The sequence below is a fragment of the Diadema setosum genome, chromosome 6 (assembly GCF_964275005.1).
Source record: "Diadema setosum chromosome 6, eeDiaSeto1, whole genome shotgun sequence".
NCBI lineage: Eukaryota > Metazoa > Echinodermata > Echinoidea > Diadematoida > Diadematidae > Diadema > Diadema setosum.
In genome coordinates, this window is record NC_092690.1 from 9368148 (window position 1) to 9384662 (window position 16515).

Consider the following 16515-nt stretch of genomic DNA (forward strand, 5'->3'; position numbering starts at 1 on the left):
CAATGCCTACAAGTGAGCAGAAAATGACTAATATTCAGAACTTGCCTACCTTAATAACTTAGTAAATACTTTTCTCTTCCGTGAGATTGAGATGTTCTGCATCAAATCCTGTGCTGGATGTAAAGTCTTGGATAATGATCTTTTGTATAATGTCCAAATATCTTAATACTCTATTTAGAATTATAATGAGAAGTAAGATCTCTTATTGATTTACCTGAGTGCCATGCCTAAGGGTGTTTTTTTTTTCTTTCCTTTTTTTTTTTTTTGCACATATGGTAACTCTCTATATTGTTGCTATTAATTTCAGTAATGATTGAAGTAGTTTTTATTTATCTAGCTTTTCAATGCCAACCTCCTCTGTTGGATAACAGACAGTAGGGCCCATTAGAGTTATGGGTTTGGGAAATTTGTTATGCCAAATTGTTTTTTTTTATTTATTTATTTATTTTAGTTGTTAAACAACTGGAGCATGATCCATGTACCCTCTACTGTGGCTTAGTGTTGGTGGGAGCTACAACTGTACCTTTGTTTAAAAACAGAGATATGTATGATATTGGAATTATATAACAAATTTTATCTTTAATGAAACCTGGTTCACATGCATTCATTCCTTATTGCTTTGTCAGGATATGAACACTCTGTAATAAAGATATATTGTACGTATAAACTGGTCAGTTGAAATCTGGCTCCTTTGCATCTGTTGTCATTATACCCTGTATTGGGCAAATTTTGACAAGGTTTTGGGTTGTCAGAAACACAAAAGTGAGAAAATTATAAGTCTTTAATATTTAGGGCTTTTCATTACATTGACCTGATGGAGGTTGCAGACCTCCCAAGCATTCGGAGTCTGGAGGAAAAAAATCTGAATATTGACCATTCCCAACTCATGTTTGATTAGGAGTTTCCTATTTTTCTTGATAGTTTTACTACACACTCCTATGGGAACTGCTCTTTCTTTCCTAGTTCTGAGCCAAATCATCCCTACTTTCCAGTTAGAAAGGTCGGGAGGTCTGACTGGTTAGTTTTAAAGGCATAATTTACCATTTGCAGATGAAACAAAAACCCAACATTAGTGCTTTAAAATAGTTCTAAAATGTGAGTTAGGGATAGAAACAACCAATTTAAAAATTTGAAACAGTAAAATCGATGTTAAGTACATTGTTGAATATACAAAATGTGTTCAATAGTTGTAAGAATGTTTCCAGACTAAACCGTCTACAGTTACGGTTTATTGAGAAAAATACAGATATCTCCTTGTATCTAAGGCTTTATTGCGAAAATTTTTATGTGATAGGATGTTTTGTGGTACAACAGATCTACACATATGCATTAAATGTCATATCTTGAACAATTTTAAAATCACTGTTCCCAAAGGTAAACAATACCTTTAAGTTGTCTTGCTGTGTCAAGCAAGCCTTAGAGATCTGTCACGTTGTGGAGAATTTGTATTATGAATAGATGAGCCACAAAGTACATGCCAAATGGAGTTGAATTCAGATTTGCAAATATGCAGGCTTGTGGCTGCCCTGATGATGCAAGAGTTTATTTTCTTTTTTTCTTCATTTTGTCAATTGTTTACCTAGATGTATAGTGCACTCCTGAGATTCTTACTCAACATTATTTGTTGTTGTTGTTGTTGTTTGTTTTTTTTTAGTCTTTCTTGCAAATAATGCAAAGAGGCATTCAACCAACAATAGTGCTGATATGTACACAGTGTACACTGTGAAGGGGGGTATACCATCACCGGCAACATATTTCAGCCAGTTGTTAACGAGAAGAGTTGTGGCTTGTAATTCAATAGAAATGATAATTCAGCAAATATGATGCATTTCAATTAACCTTGTGGCTGTCCCGCCACACGCTGAACGGCCAAAGAAAATCATACATCATTTTCCTTCTTTTTTTTTCCTCTCCCCGCACTTATTATTCAGCCCCGAAAACAAAATTGCATATATCCCGGCCTCCTAAAGAGGAGAAAACAAAGTGCTTAAAATGCATAACATGTGCATCAGCAACTAGTCATAAATATTCATCTGAATTGGAAATTGTCCGGAGTTGGGGGTAGAAGATAGAGCGGGTGAGGAGGGAGAGGAGAAAAAGAGCCTTAAATACTGGAAAGCTGGAAAGGAGGGTGGCTGCTGCTTGCTGCGGATTCGAAGGAAGGCGCTCTGGACTGCCGAGTGTCGCGTTTCAACACTTGCGACGGAAGTTTCTCAGACAGACCCTCTTCTCTCTAAAATACTCGCAAGAACCCCCGCGCACACTCGTACCGGTGGTTCTATTTAAAAACCGATTCAAGGCTGCATTGGACCTACTGTACGCTTGTACAACACGATATACCATAGGCCAGTTGTGTGAGTACTTCATATTCATTAAGGACTAAGCAAAGAAAAGCCTTTGCTGTAGTCATTTTTTTTTTTATCCATCTGGAGCTGCAGTGTATTTCTCAAATGCTTTCCAGATGTTGCTGTTTTTGAATGTAGAAATGTCATTTTTTGTGTTATCCTTCTTTTTTTTCTTTTGCTGACATCTCTGGCCAATTTAAAAAGCTGCATAATATTGAAATAAACAGAATTGTTTACAACTCATTGAGAACCCTGCCCTTATCTTGATTTAAAAAAAAAAAAAATTATGATAAAAATTTAAAAAATGACTCATAAAGACTAATTTGTCATGCATTTCATGTACGTCCTGAATTGTGTCTATGCTGGTATTGCAATGTCCTGATTTTTTTATTGCTTGAGCAATATTTTCGTGGCTGTCATGTGGCTTTAAAACAAAGAGCTTGTTTGTCATTTCTTTCTCTCAGCCCAGGATTTCCTGTAATAGACCCTTTCCTTCATTTCGTTTTTGACAAGTTGTAGATCCCATACTACATCTGTACAACTGGGGCTGAAAAACACCCCCCCCCCCAAAAAAAAAAAAAAAAAAGAAAAGAAAAGAAAAGAAAAAGCTTTACTCTTTTCACTTTGGAAATTCTTAACCCCATTTTACATGTAATATCTTGAACATACTAAATATTTCGAATATGAAACAAGCACCCTGCTGGAATCTTAGAAAACCCAAAACAGAACAGAAAAGAAGAGCTCACCTGATATATCAGTTGAGAGAAAATATGAATATTCATGAGGACGACTTGCATGTACAGTAATCTCCGATCCATTATTCCAGGCTTTTGCTGTGTGTGTGTCCATCAGTTCGCTGAACCAGTCTTACCATATATTAGCCAGTTCGTAATTAAACTCATGAATGTGAACATTTTAACAAATAACCTTGCTTTTTTCTCAGGTTAGTTAGGCACTTTACTTGTTTTCAAGGCGACATGAAATGCATACGTAAGCTTGCTCGAGATAACAATTGAACTGATGTTTAATCAGAAATAAGAAGAAAAAAAAACTTAGGTCAATTGGTCAGAGTGGCGCATCATTTGACACTTGGGAAGCATCAATTTCATTATTTGCATTAAATGCATTTTTATAACAAATATTTCTATTAATATTTCCAAATACTAGGCTTTTTTTTTGTTGTTGCTGTCAGTTGGATGTGCTGGCAAGCACCATAAATACAAGAATTATGAATAATTATTACATCATGCATGCTTATCTCCATGAATTTCAAATCCAACGTGCCTGTTAGTGCAAATAATCTTTTTCTGATCATGCCGAATGTGGAAACTCTGAACTGAGTCATTGCAGTGCTAACCCCACCCATCTCCATCGCTAGACAGTTCCAGACTTTCGCTGGGGTTAGCCGTCCTTCTTGATAAAGCCAGTGGCAGCAAACAGAATGGCAGAGGCTTCACTAGAAATTGGGAATTGCGAGTACTCTAGGAGCGCTCCTGGACCCCTCTAAACTCTGTATCACTAGACAATTGAGCCTTGGAGTGCTCTAAAGATGCCCCTCTCGAGCCTGGGCTTGGGAGCACTCCTGGAGCACCCTGAGAACCTGTGTAATGTATCAACGGTCATCAACATTTTAGAGCGCTCCAGAAGTGGACGTGCAGTGTGTGCTGTGCATACAGTAAATTACATGTTAGAAGTTTCCATGCACCCGAAGGTCACCATGACATCTCTGCCCCTCTCAGCCGCATGACAACCACTTCGCGTGTGATCTCAAGGGGTGTTGATTCTCTGTATGAACAGACACAGAGGGGCATATAAGTCAAAGTGCTTCTGGAGCGCTCCTGGGCCCAGCTGTGTGTAAAAAAAATGGGGTGTGAGAAAAATATGTGGAGTTTTAAAGTTGCACAGGTTTTGACTGAAGAGTAATGTGGGTTGCAAACACACATGCATATATCGAAAGTTGTACCTCACAACTCTTTCACTGGTCGTACAAAATTATGGTAAGATCATGCTTTTGGCTGATTAATAACAGCTACATATGTACAACTCCTCTTCTTGTCCCCATATTTAACCCATTGAGGATGAGTCCCAAGTATACTCGGGCAGGTGTGTATGGGAAACGCTTGTCGTAGCAAAATCAGTCTGTCCTCAACAGGTTATACACTGTACTTTATTCCCCCAAAGTGGGTTTCTCATTGGTTTGGAGACTAGGTGGCGACCTAGTAGTGACTCAAGTCCCGCTGGTTGCAGAGATGTCTCTGCAATTTCTGGAGACTAAACCTGGTCTTATTAGTGTCACGTAAAAAAGCTTTTCCCTACCCCCCCTTTTTTTTTTTGTTCACAATTTTATATCTGATGTCTTGCAATTTTTCTGTGTTTTACCTATTTGCAGATAACGCCACCATGAGTGCAGAAACTGCTTCTGATAGTACCCCAAGCAAGAAAGGGGGTGAGTATTGATGTCCTGTCATTGATACCATGTTTAAAAGGATGGCATAGTATTGGTTGAGGTGAGGATTCAGCTTTTAACTTTTTGCAAGATACTTAGAATTCACTCTCTGAAATGTTAAAGAGCGTACAATCCAGGAGGAATTCAGACTCTATTTGATGGAAATCGGTTTTGAAATGGCTGAGATATCCAAAAGCAAAGTATGGAAACAAAGCGATCCTAATAAGAGGTGGGTCCCACCTTTAAATAGGATCGCTTTGCTTTGGATATCTCAGCCATTTCAAAACCAATTTTCATCAAATAAACTTTGAATTCCTCTTAATAGAATTACATGCTCTTTCATATTTCATAAGAGTTTTCTCATTATCTGACACACACACACACACACACCCAACCCCCCCCCCCCAAAAAAAAAAACCAACAGTTGAAAACCTGAATCCCCATCTGAACCAAAACTGTATCATCCCTTTAAAGGTGAAGGTGTTTCAAATATTCAAGCTGCATTCACAGGCATGTGAAATGGTATAGTATTCCTAACATACTATTTCAGTACAAGGTATGGAAATTTGTAATGATTATCCTCCCCCCGTCAAAAAAAAAAAAAAAATATCATAAACCGGTCAACTGCCAATTTTGGGGGCAAAGAGGAATATATTGCAGTATAAACATCGGTGACCGTAAGCAAGCCCTATCACACGTGTGAGTTGTCCGGTTTGAGATCACGTTGCCAAAATCGATTTTATTTGCTACCGTTTGCACATGGCCAGCCTGAAAAAACAAAAAAACGACAACAAACAAGAATAATAATAATTCATGTCCATGCAAAGCACTTAAATCTGCATTCAGGAAATGTCCACGCAATCACCACAGCATGAGTGTTGGCATCCTATTATGCCAAGTTCCATCGTGGGATTTAACATCCTGAGTTTGTTTTTGTTTTTGTTTTCCCCTGCGCACATAGAACAGGCAAGGCAATTTGTCGCAACAGTTTCCAAAATTCATTTGTCCTCACACAAGATTTTATTTTTTTGTATCGCAGAAAAAAGAAGGAAAAAAAAGAAGAAAAGTTGATACTTGAAAATCACTAAGTATAAATGGGACTGTGATCTCTTCTGAGAGTTTTTTTTTTGATCTTGAGTACAAATTTTATTCGATCTATGTGCTTGAAAATTACCACTCTACTGTTTCTCTGCTCCACTGCACCCATGCAACTCTGTTCCATGTTCCCTCCTCCCCTTTGTCACCTCCTTCTGTCCGGAATGTCGTTCATCCCCCAGGGGGCGGTGATGCCAGCCAACAGGCCAAGACCCCCATCGTGGCGGCCAACCCCATTCCGGTCAGCCTCAGCCCTGCTGGGATGCTGCAGGTGGTAGCCACCACCACCTCGGGTCAGCCGACCCTGGCCCACGCCACCACCGTCATGACCCCCCAGGGATTGGCCGCACTCCAGCCGCAGGCCGCCCAGCTGCAGGCCATCGCTGGACACCTGCAGGCCCAGCCCCAGCAGTTCCTGGTCAATGTAAGTCTCAAGATCGGAGAGGGAGGAAGAGGGGAGCTTCATTGATAATCATATGTGAGCCATTGCATACGCCAAATATTTCATGAGGTTTTTATTTCTGCGAATTTCGTGAGACGACTGCTGTTCGCGAATTTAAAAACATGCAAAAATATTAACTCCTATCCTGACATGAATGTGACATGTACGCATACATTTCTCCGTTCAGTTCCATGCTCCACAATCGAGAATTTAACCAGTCGCAAATTTTTCTGGAAGTCCCAAGTTGCAAAAAATGAGACTCGCTAGATATATGGTATATGCAGTATCTTTTTATCTGCTGTAAAATGTTGCCTATTAAAAGATCAGTTATAAGTTAGTGATTTGGTGGCTTGTGATAATTTTGCAAGGGACAGAAAAAGCATGACCACAGTAGGGTTCAAAGACAGGGTTCGAAATTGGCGATGGTCCGCTGGCCATTGGCCACCCAAAATCACATCGGACTAGCTAAAAATCATAAAGTTCTGAAGTTACTAGTCCGTCTGACTAGCCAAAATATTGCTTCAGTGTCAAAATTGATTCTAAGTAGTCCGCCTGGCTAGTTAAAAAAGTTAAGTGCGACCCCTGAAAGAGAAATTTTCATTCTGTGTTCCGAAAAACTATCTCATTAAATGGTAGCAATTACTTGTATGGTGAAAAATAACTCTGAAAAGCAACAGAAATATGGTTTCTGGGATGTGGCTGGTGAAAGAAAAAAGCAAACATGGGGCTGAATGCTCTCTATTTGGTTTATGATCATTTCCCTGCAGCCCGGAGCAGCCCAGGTCCTGCTACAGACGCTCCCCTTCGGCCAGGCCGGTGCCACCCCATTGGCCCTGGCTAACCTGCAGGGCACACAGCAGGTTGCCCTGGCAACGTCAGCGGCGCAGGTTCTCAAGTCTCCAGTGGTGAGGGTTTGTTTGTTTCTTTCTTTCTTTCTTTAATTTTTCCATCTGAGAAGATGGCTGCATAACCCATGTTCAGCTGCAATAGCTGGTCTTCCCTGGGGTTCAGTTGCATGTAAGGTGGGACCACTTCACTGGGTTATGCACCACACTCTTTGCGATGAATGAATGAAGCGGGATCTTTTACATGCATGAGTTGTGACTCCCTCACAAACCAGACCTCCATTTTATGTCATATCTGAGGAACAGTATATTTTGCCTCAAACTGGAGGGAACAGTACACAACATTAATTGAACCTGGGTCCTGTGGATTTGGAGTTAGATACTCTACTGCCTGAGCCAAATCAGTACCTACACTTTGTAAGTCCTACCACCTAGATGTGTTCACTCTTACAAAAAGGTCCACTATTTCTAACGTTGCTCCCTCTCCCTTCACTAGAAAATTCCTTGTTACAAGCCTTATTTGGTACTGTCTGATGGACTTTGTTGTTCATATGCTAATTACTTCATCATGCTGATTATGCTATTTGGAAAATTGCATTACTTGAGAAATTAAAACTGGTATCATAAATGGATTCCTGAAAAACAAAAAACAAAAAACAAAACCAAAAAAAAAACAACCTTGGAAAGGTTGTGTTTTGGCCTTCTTTTCAGACTTCCTGCAATAAGCTTAACACCATATAACGTATTACCCTGATTATCTGACTATGCTTATTACGTTAATAAAGATAATTGTCCAAGGCATACTTGCCAACTAGTAAGTTTTTATCAGATTCAGTAAGATTTTTTTACATTAAAAATAGCAAAATCAGATTTTCTGTCAGAGAAATCAGATTTTTAAAAAATATCTAGATATACCTTTCATGTGTATTTTCTGAAGATTTGGCCGAAAGTAAGATTTTTAACTTCAGTTTGCATATAAAATAAGATTTTTGCAATCCACGAGTAAGATATTTCATCTTGAAATGTTGGCAGGTATGTCCAAGGTTGTCAAGGGGGCAACCAGGCTTTATTTACTTCAGTACCCTTCTAGAACACACATGAACGAAGATCTTGTATTCAATGACCTTTCCTGGTCATAGTCATGTACATGGTATCTGGGACCATCTATTGGACTGTTGTACATATATGCAAAGTATCTCTTTAGGCTAATTATGATGTTAAAGGCATAATTTACCATTTGCAGATGAAACAAAAACCCAGCATTAGTGCTTTAATATACTTCTAAAATGTGAGTTAGGGATAGAAACAACCACTGTCAAAATTTGAATCCGTATAATCGATGTTAAGTGTTGTTAAATACACAAAATGTGAACAATAGTTATAATAAAAAATGTTTACAGAATAAACCGTATACAGTTACGGTTTAATGAGAAAAACCCTGATATCTCCTTATATTTTAGGTTTTATTGCAAATATTTCATATGGTAGGATGTTTTATGACACAACAGACCTACACATATGCATCGAATGTGATATCTTGAACATTTTTGAAATCACTGCTCCCAAAGGTAAACTGGACCTTTAAAGACACTTTGGTCATTAAAAAATAGAAACTGGTGTTATGAATTGACTCCATGTCACAGAAAGCCTTGAAAAGTTGTATTAAGCATGTTTTCACGCTTCCGTGATTGAAATTAGCTACTATACATTTTCGGCTAATTACCTGACTACTGTATGCTAATTAGGCTAATAGGCAACCAAGCTAAATTTAACTAGACTCGGAATTTGTCAACACTGACAAATTAGGTGATCCGATCTATTGGGAAATCAATGATTTGAGTCCTGATCCCAATAGGCATGACCATACAGGTTTCATCTGTGTTGAGGGAACATTGGCCATGTGATGTTTGGAGTTTCAGTTAGAAAAGGGAGTCAGACCTGCCATCTTTGGTACCGAATTCCGTATGCACTAACGAAGATACAGAATGATGTATATTTGACCTTTGACCCCATTTTGCACACCAAAGATGGCATCTGAGCAAAAAGTATTTTTTTTGTGAAATGATTCTTGTAAAATGGTCTTTGCGTGTGCAAAATATTGGAAAGATAGGACAAGTATTCACCAAGATACAGGACGAAACATTTATGACCTTTGACCCTAATTTACATACCCAAGATGGTGTCCGATCAAGTAGTTGTTATTTTATGAAATAATGTACGTGACATGAACTAAACATGTGCAAAATATGGGGGTGATAGAGGCTGTTTTTCTTGAGTTATTGCAAAGAAAGTTGCAGAAAGAAAGAAATATCTCAATACATCGAAGATAAGCTTTAATTTCAACCAAGTTTTTTTTAGCATGATCCAGACATCGTATGAAAAAACAAAAGGCACATTTCTGATAGCGCAAGGTCTCAGCTACAACATATTAAAATCTGGGAGAAATTCACCGAAGGGTAAGTGAGCTAGTGCTCGATTAAGACAATCATGTCAACTTTTACATCTAGAAAAATTCCCTCCCATAGAGATAACACGTCATAACGAAGATACAGAAAAAAGTACATATGACCTTTGACCCTACTTTGCACAGACAAGATGGCATCTGAGCAAAAAGTGGCTATTTTGTGAAATGATCCTTGTAACATGGTCTTTACGTGTGCAAAATATGGGAAAGATAGGACATGTATTTACTAAGATACAGGATGAAATATTTATGACCTTTGACCCTAATTTACATACCCAACATGGTGTCCGATCAAGTAGTTGTTATTTTATGAAAAAATATACGTAACATGAACTAAACATGTGCAAAATATGGGGGCGAAAGGGGCTGTCGTTCTTGAGTTATTGCAAAGAAAGTTGCAGAAAGGAAGAAATATCTCAATACATCGAAGATAAGCTTTAATTTCAACCAATTTTTTTGACATGATGCCGACGTCGTATGAAAAAATGAAGGGCACACTTACGATAGCCCAAAGTCTCAGCTACAACATATTAAAAGTTGGGAGAAGTTCACCGAAGCATAAGTGAGATAGTGCTCGAGAAAGATAGTCATGTCAATTTTCATTTCCAGAAAAACTGCACTCCCATAGAGATAACACGTAAACTGGCCAAATTTGACAAAATTACTTTTAATCCATTTTTACGAGGTGATGCCGTCATCCAATCAAAATGCTGTTATTATATTAATGAAAGAGCATTTAATAAGCTACAACATACTGAAATTTGTGTGAAAATCGGCAAAGGATAAATGAAATACGCTCGAGTGAACTTGAATTTTCATGACGTCATTTTGAAAATTTACTTTTTTTACTTTATTAAGAAATTTGATATCTTTTCATCATTTTTTCAGCTTCGCCAACCCATGAAATGGCATGTACAACTCATCAGCTTTCAGAATATGTAAAGAAAACGGGGGGTCACCGTCCATCCTGACGAGTAAAATCGGATTTAAAATTGGCGGTTTTTTTTGCATAGTTGCACTGTATATCGCCATTGACGCGCGCGCGGAATTTCAACTTTGACGGGCCCGTATGACGTCATATTGAGTCGGATTGACTTGAAACTTGGTAGAAATATTCCTTGACCTTTCAGGTATCCGATCAAAGTGAAAAAACGGGAAATTTCTATTGCATATGAGCTGTGCGTGCGTATATGCGCGCGCGCGTACGCGTCCGTCCAATTTTTTCAATTTTTCAAAAAATGCTCCAAATGGTCTGAAACGTGTGCAAAAAAAATTTGAGCTCGATTTGAGCATACAAATATTTCAACGCGCGCGTACGCGCACTTTTTAATAATAAATGTGAATTTTGATAATATGAGTAGAATGCGCTTGACTTGAAATATACGTGACGTAAATTTCATTGAAAAATTCCTTTCCATTAATGAGATATGCATGAAAATGTGTTTTCATATAATGACGTCATAGTGACGTCACCGCTGACTGATCACTATGATTTTACAAAATTTGTCGACTTTGGGACATGATACATGTATGGTATAATTTTGAAATTGATAGGAGGAACACTTTCTGAGCTAATCGAAACACAACTTTTGAGGAGAAATAAAGAAGAAGAAGAAGAAGAACCAAAGAATCCGTACAGATACAGAAGGTGATCCGAGAGGATACTCGCATCACCTAATTCAGTAACCACCAAAAGCATGAATAAAAAACAGAAAAGCAAAGGCAGAAGCAATAAACCTTCAACAGGTAAAATTTATACATTGCTATGGGGTTTTCTGTGTCAATCGGCACGCAAAGCACAAAGAATTGAATAGGAATCTTCCTTGCCTCCCAGGGAGTTATTAAAGGTTTTTACAGGCAAACTGGCACCTTGTCAAATTACCTTGAACAGTGTAGCTGGACTCTCTTAAAGAATGTTTATTTGTTTGTTTGCTTGCGTCTTTGTTTTGTTAATGCACCGTGAAATTAAATTGTTATGATCAATCAAGGTACTTGATGTTTAATAGCTAGCAAGGCACTAACACCAATATGGTTTTCAGATGCTAGCTTCTCATCAAGGGGTAAAAGATAATTTGAAAGCCATGTGCAGATGAAATATTTCTATTTGTTTTGACTTCTCATTGTTATTACGTGAATTCTGCACTCTTTTTACTGTTTCGAATTTGCTAATCACTATGATGAAGTTAGCAATGTGGAAATTAGTACAAATTGCTAAGTTTGTAGGATGTAACAATGCCTCAGTCTAACAGGAGGGTCATGGTTTGTAGGATTAGAACAATTAGGTAATTTCTGTTCTTTGACAGTTATTACCAGACATCTTTGCCTAGTGGTCCATAAGTCCCTCCCCTCCAGTGAATGTGCTGCTGTACAGCCAGAAACATTGGGATATCGGGCCCCACTGGCATTTACATGATTCATAATATCTAAATAAACACTATTTTGTGCATTTTACGTTTGCAAATCTTAGCTCCTTGTGAAATTTGCGTAAGTTTAATGCATGTGAAAACTTCTGGTTTTACATTGGTGAATGAAGTGCAACAGGGCTTTTAGACTATTGTGATCATCATAATCAGGATTTTATCATTGTGAAAGTACTGGTGTCCATCTTTCTTTACCCCAATGGCCTCTTGTTATGTTCCTATCCCCCTTGGCAAAGAGCCAGCAGGCACAGGCTGCGGTCAAGCTGTCCACTATGCAGAGTGCTGCCCAGCAGCTCCAGGCTGCCGCTGCAGCCACCACGGCCAGCCAGGCCCAGACCACTCAGCCCGCTACCGCCACCACGGTCACCCAACCAGCGACGGCAGCCGCCCCGCAGCTGGCCACACCCATTCAGGCCATTACCACAGCCCTCACCCCGCAGCAGCTGCAACTCCTACAACAGCAGGTCCAAGTTGTCAGTGTAAGTAGACAGGTGGTGCACAAGAATGTTCAGTACTAGTAATGTAGAGGAATAACAGGTAAGTCTTCTAAGCGGGTGAATACCAAGTTGTCGGTGCAAGTATAGGGAAGGCGGTGACCGTAGAGAGACGATAGATAGGTATTACAAAACAGTCTAAAGGTTAGCGAATGAATGAAAGCAATGAAGGTGCATGAATGCTACTATGGTGAAAGGTTGGGTGACTCAATACAGGGGAGGCAGAATCAATGAGAAAGCCTAGAAGTTTTACAAAAATGTATAAGATTGCGATTTGCAGTATATGGCTGGTAGGATCCTAGCGAAAATGTGCAAATGCTACGAACAGGCAGGGTTTGGAGGGTGCATTACAGAACATGGATAATGTAGAGTGTGCGATAGAGAAGGTGGAGGATGCAGTCCAGAAGGTGCATAATGCAGTGGGTGCATTACAGAAGGTACTTATTGCAAAAGGTGCATTACGGAAGGTGCATATTGCAGAGGGTGCATTACAGAAGGTGGAGGATGCAGTCCAGAAGGTGCATAATGCAGAGGTTGCATAATGCAGTGGGTGCATTTCAGAAGGTGCTTATTGCAGAGAGTGCATTTCAAAAGGTGCATATTGCAGAGGGGGCATAACAGGAGGTGCATAAAGCAGGGGGTGCAGTGTAGAAGATGGGTAAAGCAGGGGGTACATTACAGAAGGTGCATATTGATGCAGAGGGTGTATTACAGAAGGTGCATTACAGAAGATGGATAATGCAGAGGTTCCATTGCAGAAGGTGTTGCAGAGGGTGTATTACAGAAGGTACATTGCAGAGGGTGCATTACAGAAGGTGAACAGTGCAGAGGGTGCAGTACAGAAGGTGGAAAATACAGAGAGTGATACAAACGATGGGACAGTTTAGAGGATGTGTCATAGAAGGTGGATAATACAGAGGGTGCAAAGCAGATGGTGCACAACACAGAGGGTGCACAAATGTACTATAGCCTCTTAAGGTTAAGATAGTCAATACAGGAATGACACAGACGTAGAGGAAAGTATGAAAGAAGTGATACACTGATATGGAGAAATTTGTTGAGATTAAGTATGGGTTGTTGGCATGACTGAGATGGTGTATAATATAGAGGGTGCATTACAGAGGGTGCATAGCAGATGGTGCCTTTTATAACGTAGAGGGTGAGTTGCATAGGTGCTGCCATAGTGTACGGTTGTGATAGTTGATACAGGGATGGCAGAATCACAAAGTAAAGCAGGAAAGAAGTGGTACACTGGGAACCTACAGAAGCATTAATCAATGAGAGGGAGATAGACTTTGTGATTTGCTGCAAATGTCCATGCTGTAACTTAAAATACACAGAAGACATTTGCCGTCAAGGAAGATCACTGGTGCTGTGCTGCTGTTTGAATAATGCTCCTCGGTTTCGTGTCAGAATGCGCATATTTTGTTCAGTTTTCTTATGATTCATATTTGTGTGAGAATAGTGAGGTGAGAATATGCCCTGGATGGATTGTCCATGGGGATTATTCCTCTGCAACTATTTATGTTCTTATGTCTGGTGTCATTTCAGAAAAAAAAAATGAAGTGCAGTGATAATCAATACTTACAGTCAACATTCTCACAAGAAAAGGTGTGTGTGAGTGTGTGTGTGTGTGTGTGTGTATGTATGTGTGTTGTCTGCATATTTGTGTATATACTCCAAAGGTGTTTCTGCTTGAAAGGCTTGCCAAAGGGGTTACCACCATAGCATATACTGCGGCAGCCACTAGGAAGCCGGTTATCTGTTTTCTGTATGTTTGATGAAAGCTAAAGCAATTCACATTTGCTCGCACCCCATGTAGGGAGTATGAACTGAATATCACATGTCTCAGCATATCTGGTATGTACATGTAAACGTCTGTAGAATTTGTGCCTCTTCATAATTATTGTCAGTTTTGTCATTCTGCAATTACCAGTGGAAGTGCCGATGTAGTGGGTAGACTCTCTGGACCATCAAACAGAGGTCTAGGGTTCAAATCTTGTCTGGTACTTTCGTGTATACAGTCCTCGGACACACTCTTTTTACCTGTCATGCCCCTCGTCCTCAAAGTGCCCAAACTGACCCTTGCTATGCTGGACCAATGATTATTGATAATGAGAGGGCCCTCTGCAAGAGCTGTGCCGACTGTGAACAGGGTACCCTGACTAAATAACATTAGATCGGTATAAACATCATTAACTTCTTAACAGCCAGACCAGCTATAATACTCTGAATACTCTGTACTCTGTACATAAATAAAAAAAATTACAATGTATATCTTTTTAATCAACATTTTAACTGGCTATGGGTCAAATGTTACTCGTAAAAGAAGCATATCTGCAGAATATGAAGGGAAGCGTGTCAAACAAAATACATTCAGTAGTTGCATGTAACATCCTAACTCATCAGAAGTTATGTATTGTATCATATACAACTCAAACGTTTCTGATATAAAAGTATAAACTGATATACTGTAAAAGTGGAAATTTTCGCGGTGTTGAAATTTTTGCACATTTCGCGCAACCAGAAGCTAGCATGAAAATAAAAGCATGCGAATATTTTTTGCATGCCATCTGGGCCAGTAGTTGATGTCTTGATTCTGCAGAATTAAAAACACGCGAAACTCTTCTTACCCGGCCAAGCGCAAAAAAAAAAAAAAAAATCAGTCGTGCAAAAATATCCAGTTTTACAGTATGATATTTCATCGAACTATATCATATTGACTTGTTTTACAGCCCTGGTACTGCAAAGCTTGTTTTGTAGACTTTGGACTAGTACTTTAGACTAGTGCTGAAATAGCTACTGTTAAAGAGAACCAGAAGAGCTTTATCGCATTTTTTTTTTATGCCTCCGCCAACGAAGTGGCCGGAGGCATTATGTTTTCGGGCCGTCCGTCCGTCCGTCCGTCCGTACATCCGTACGTACATCCGTCCGTCCCGTTTTGTTTTTGTCGATATCTCAAGAATCGTGTGGTGGTTTTGCATCAAACTTGGTATGAGGGTATATCCTTGGGGGATAATACTTTGTGTGGATTTTAGGGTCACAGGGTCAAAGGTCAAAGGTCACAGGTTATTTTGTGAAAAAAAAATTTGAAATTTCATGTTTTTCTCCATATCTCGCAAATGGTTCAAGGTATCTTCATGGAACTTAGTATATATGCTTGTGCCGATGGGCAGTGATTATCTAGGGAAGTTGGGGGTCATGGGTCAAAGGTCAGGGGTCAAAGGTCAAGGTCAACTCCTCAAAATATAACTACTTTCCTTATATTTATGCAATGCCTGAAGGATTTTTTTAAAACTTGATGTATGCATGTATAACCCAATATATATTCTGTGGGAAGTTTCTTGCCAAAAGGTCAAAGGTCAAAAGGTCAAAGGTCAAGTGAAAGTGCTAAATTGCACTTTTTCCTCCATATCTCAAAAATTACTCAAGGTATTGTCATGAAACTTACATATTTATGCATGTTCTACCTAACAGTGATTCTCTTTGGAACTGTGGGGTCAAAGGTCAAAGGCCAGGTTTCGATAATACTATTTTACCATTTGATACTGAAATTATACTTTTTCTCAATACCTTGAAAATTACTCAATGCATAAACTTGTAAAAGGGTCAAAAGTCAAGTGAAAATCATCAGTTCCCCCAAATACCTGCACTCTGACGTTTTAATCATTCATCCAATTGAACCTAGTTCTAGGAAAGTGAACATTCAGCACATTTGTGGCAAACCTGTCATTTTGATATTTTGCCAATTGTGTGAAACTGTCATCACACATTGTCAAGACATTGTACTATAGACCTATTAGGAGAACCATGTATTATGGCGGAGGCATACACCAGTCGCCGTAGCGACATTTCTAGTTTTCCCTGAGTTATTGGTATCATGCTATAGCGCTTAAAGGACAAGTCCACCTTCATATACAAAAGGATTGAGAGAATGCAGCAATATTAGTAGAACACATCAGTG

The 16515-nt window shown here is 39.2% G+C and overlaps 1 protein-coding gene across 1 annotated transcript in view; it reads left to right on the forward strand.

Annotated features, from left to right (window-relative positions):
- LOC140229938 (uncharacterized) overlaps positions 1 to 16515 on the forward strand; it is a 58291-nt gene that overhangs the window by 20896 nt on the left and 20880 nt on the right. The window contains exons 2-5 of the mRNA XM_072310137.1: positions 4735 to 4791; positions 6069 to 6310; positions 7096 to 7233; positions 12303 to 12536. Coding sequence (XP_072166238.1) covers positions 4746 to 4791; positions 6069 to 6310; positions 7096 to 7233; positions 12303 to 12536 — 660 coding nt within the window. The 5' untranslated portion in view covers positions 4735 to 4745. The remainder of the gene's footprint in view (positions 1 to 4734; positions 4792 to 6068; positions 6311 to 7095; positions 7234 to 12302; positions 12537 to 16515) is intronic.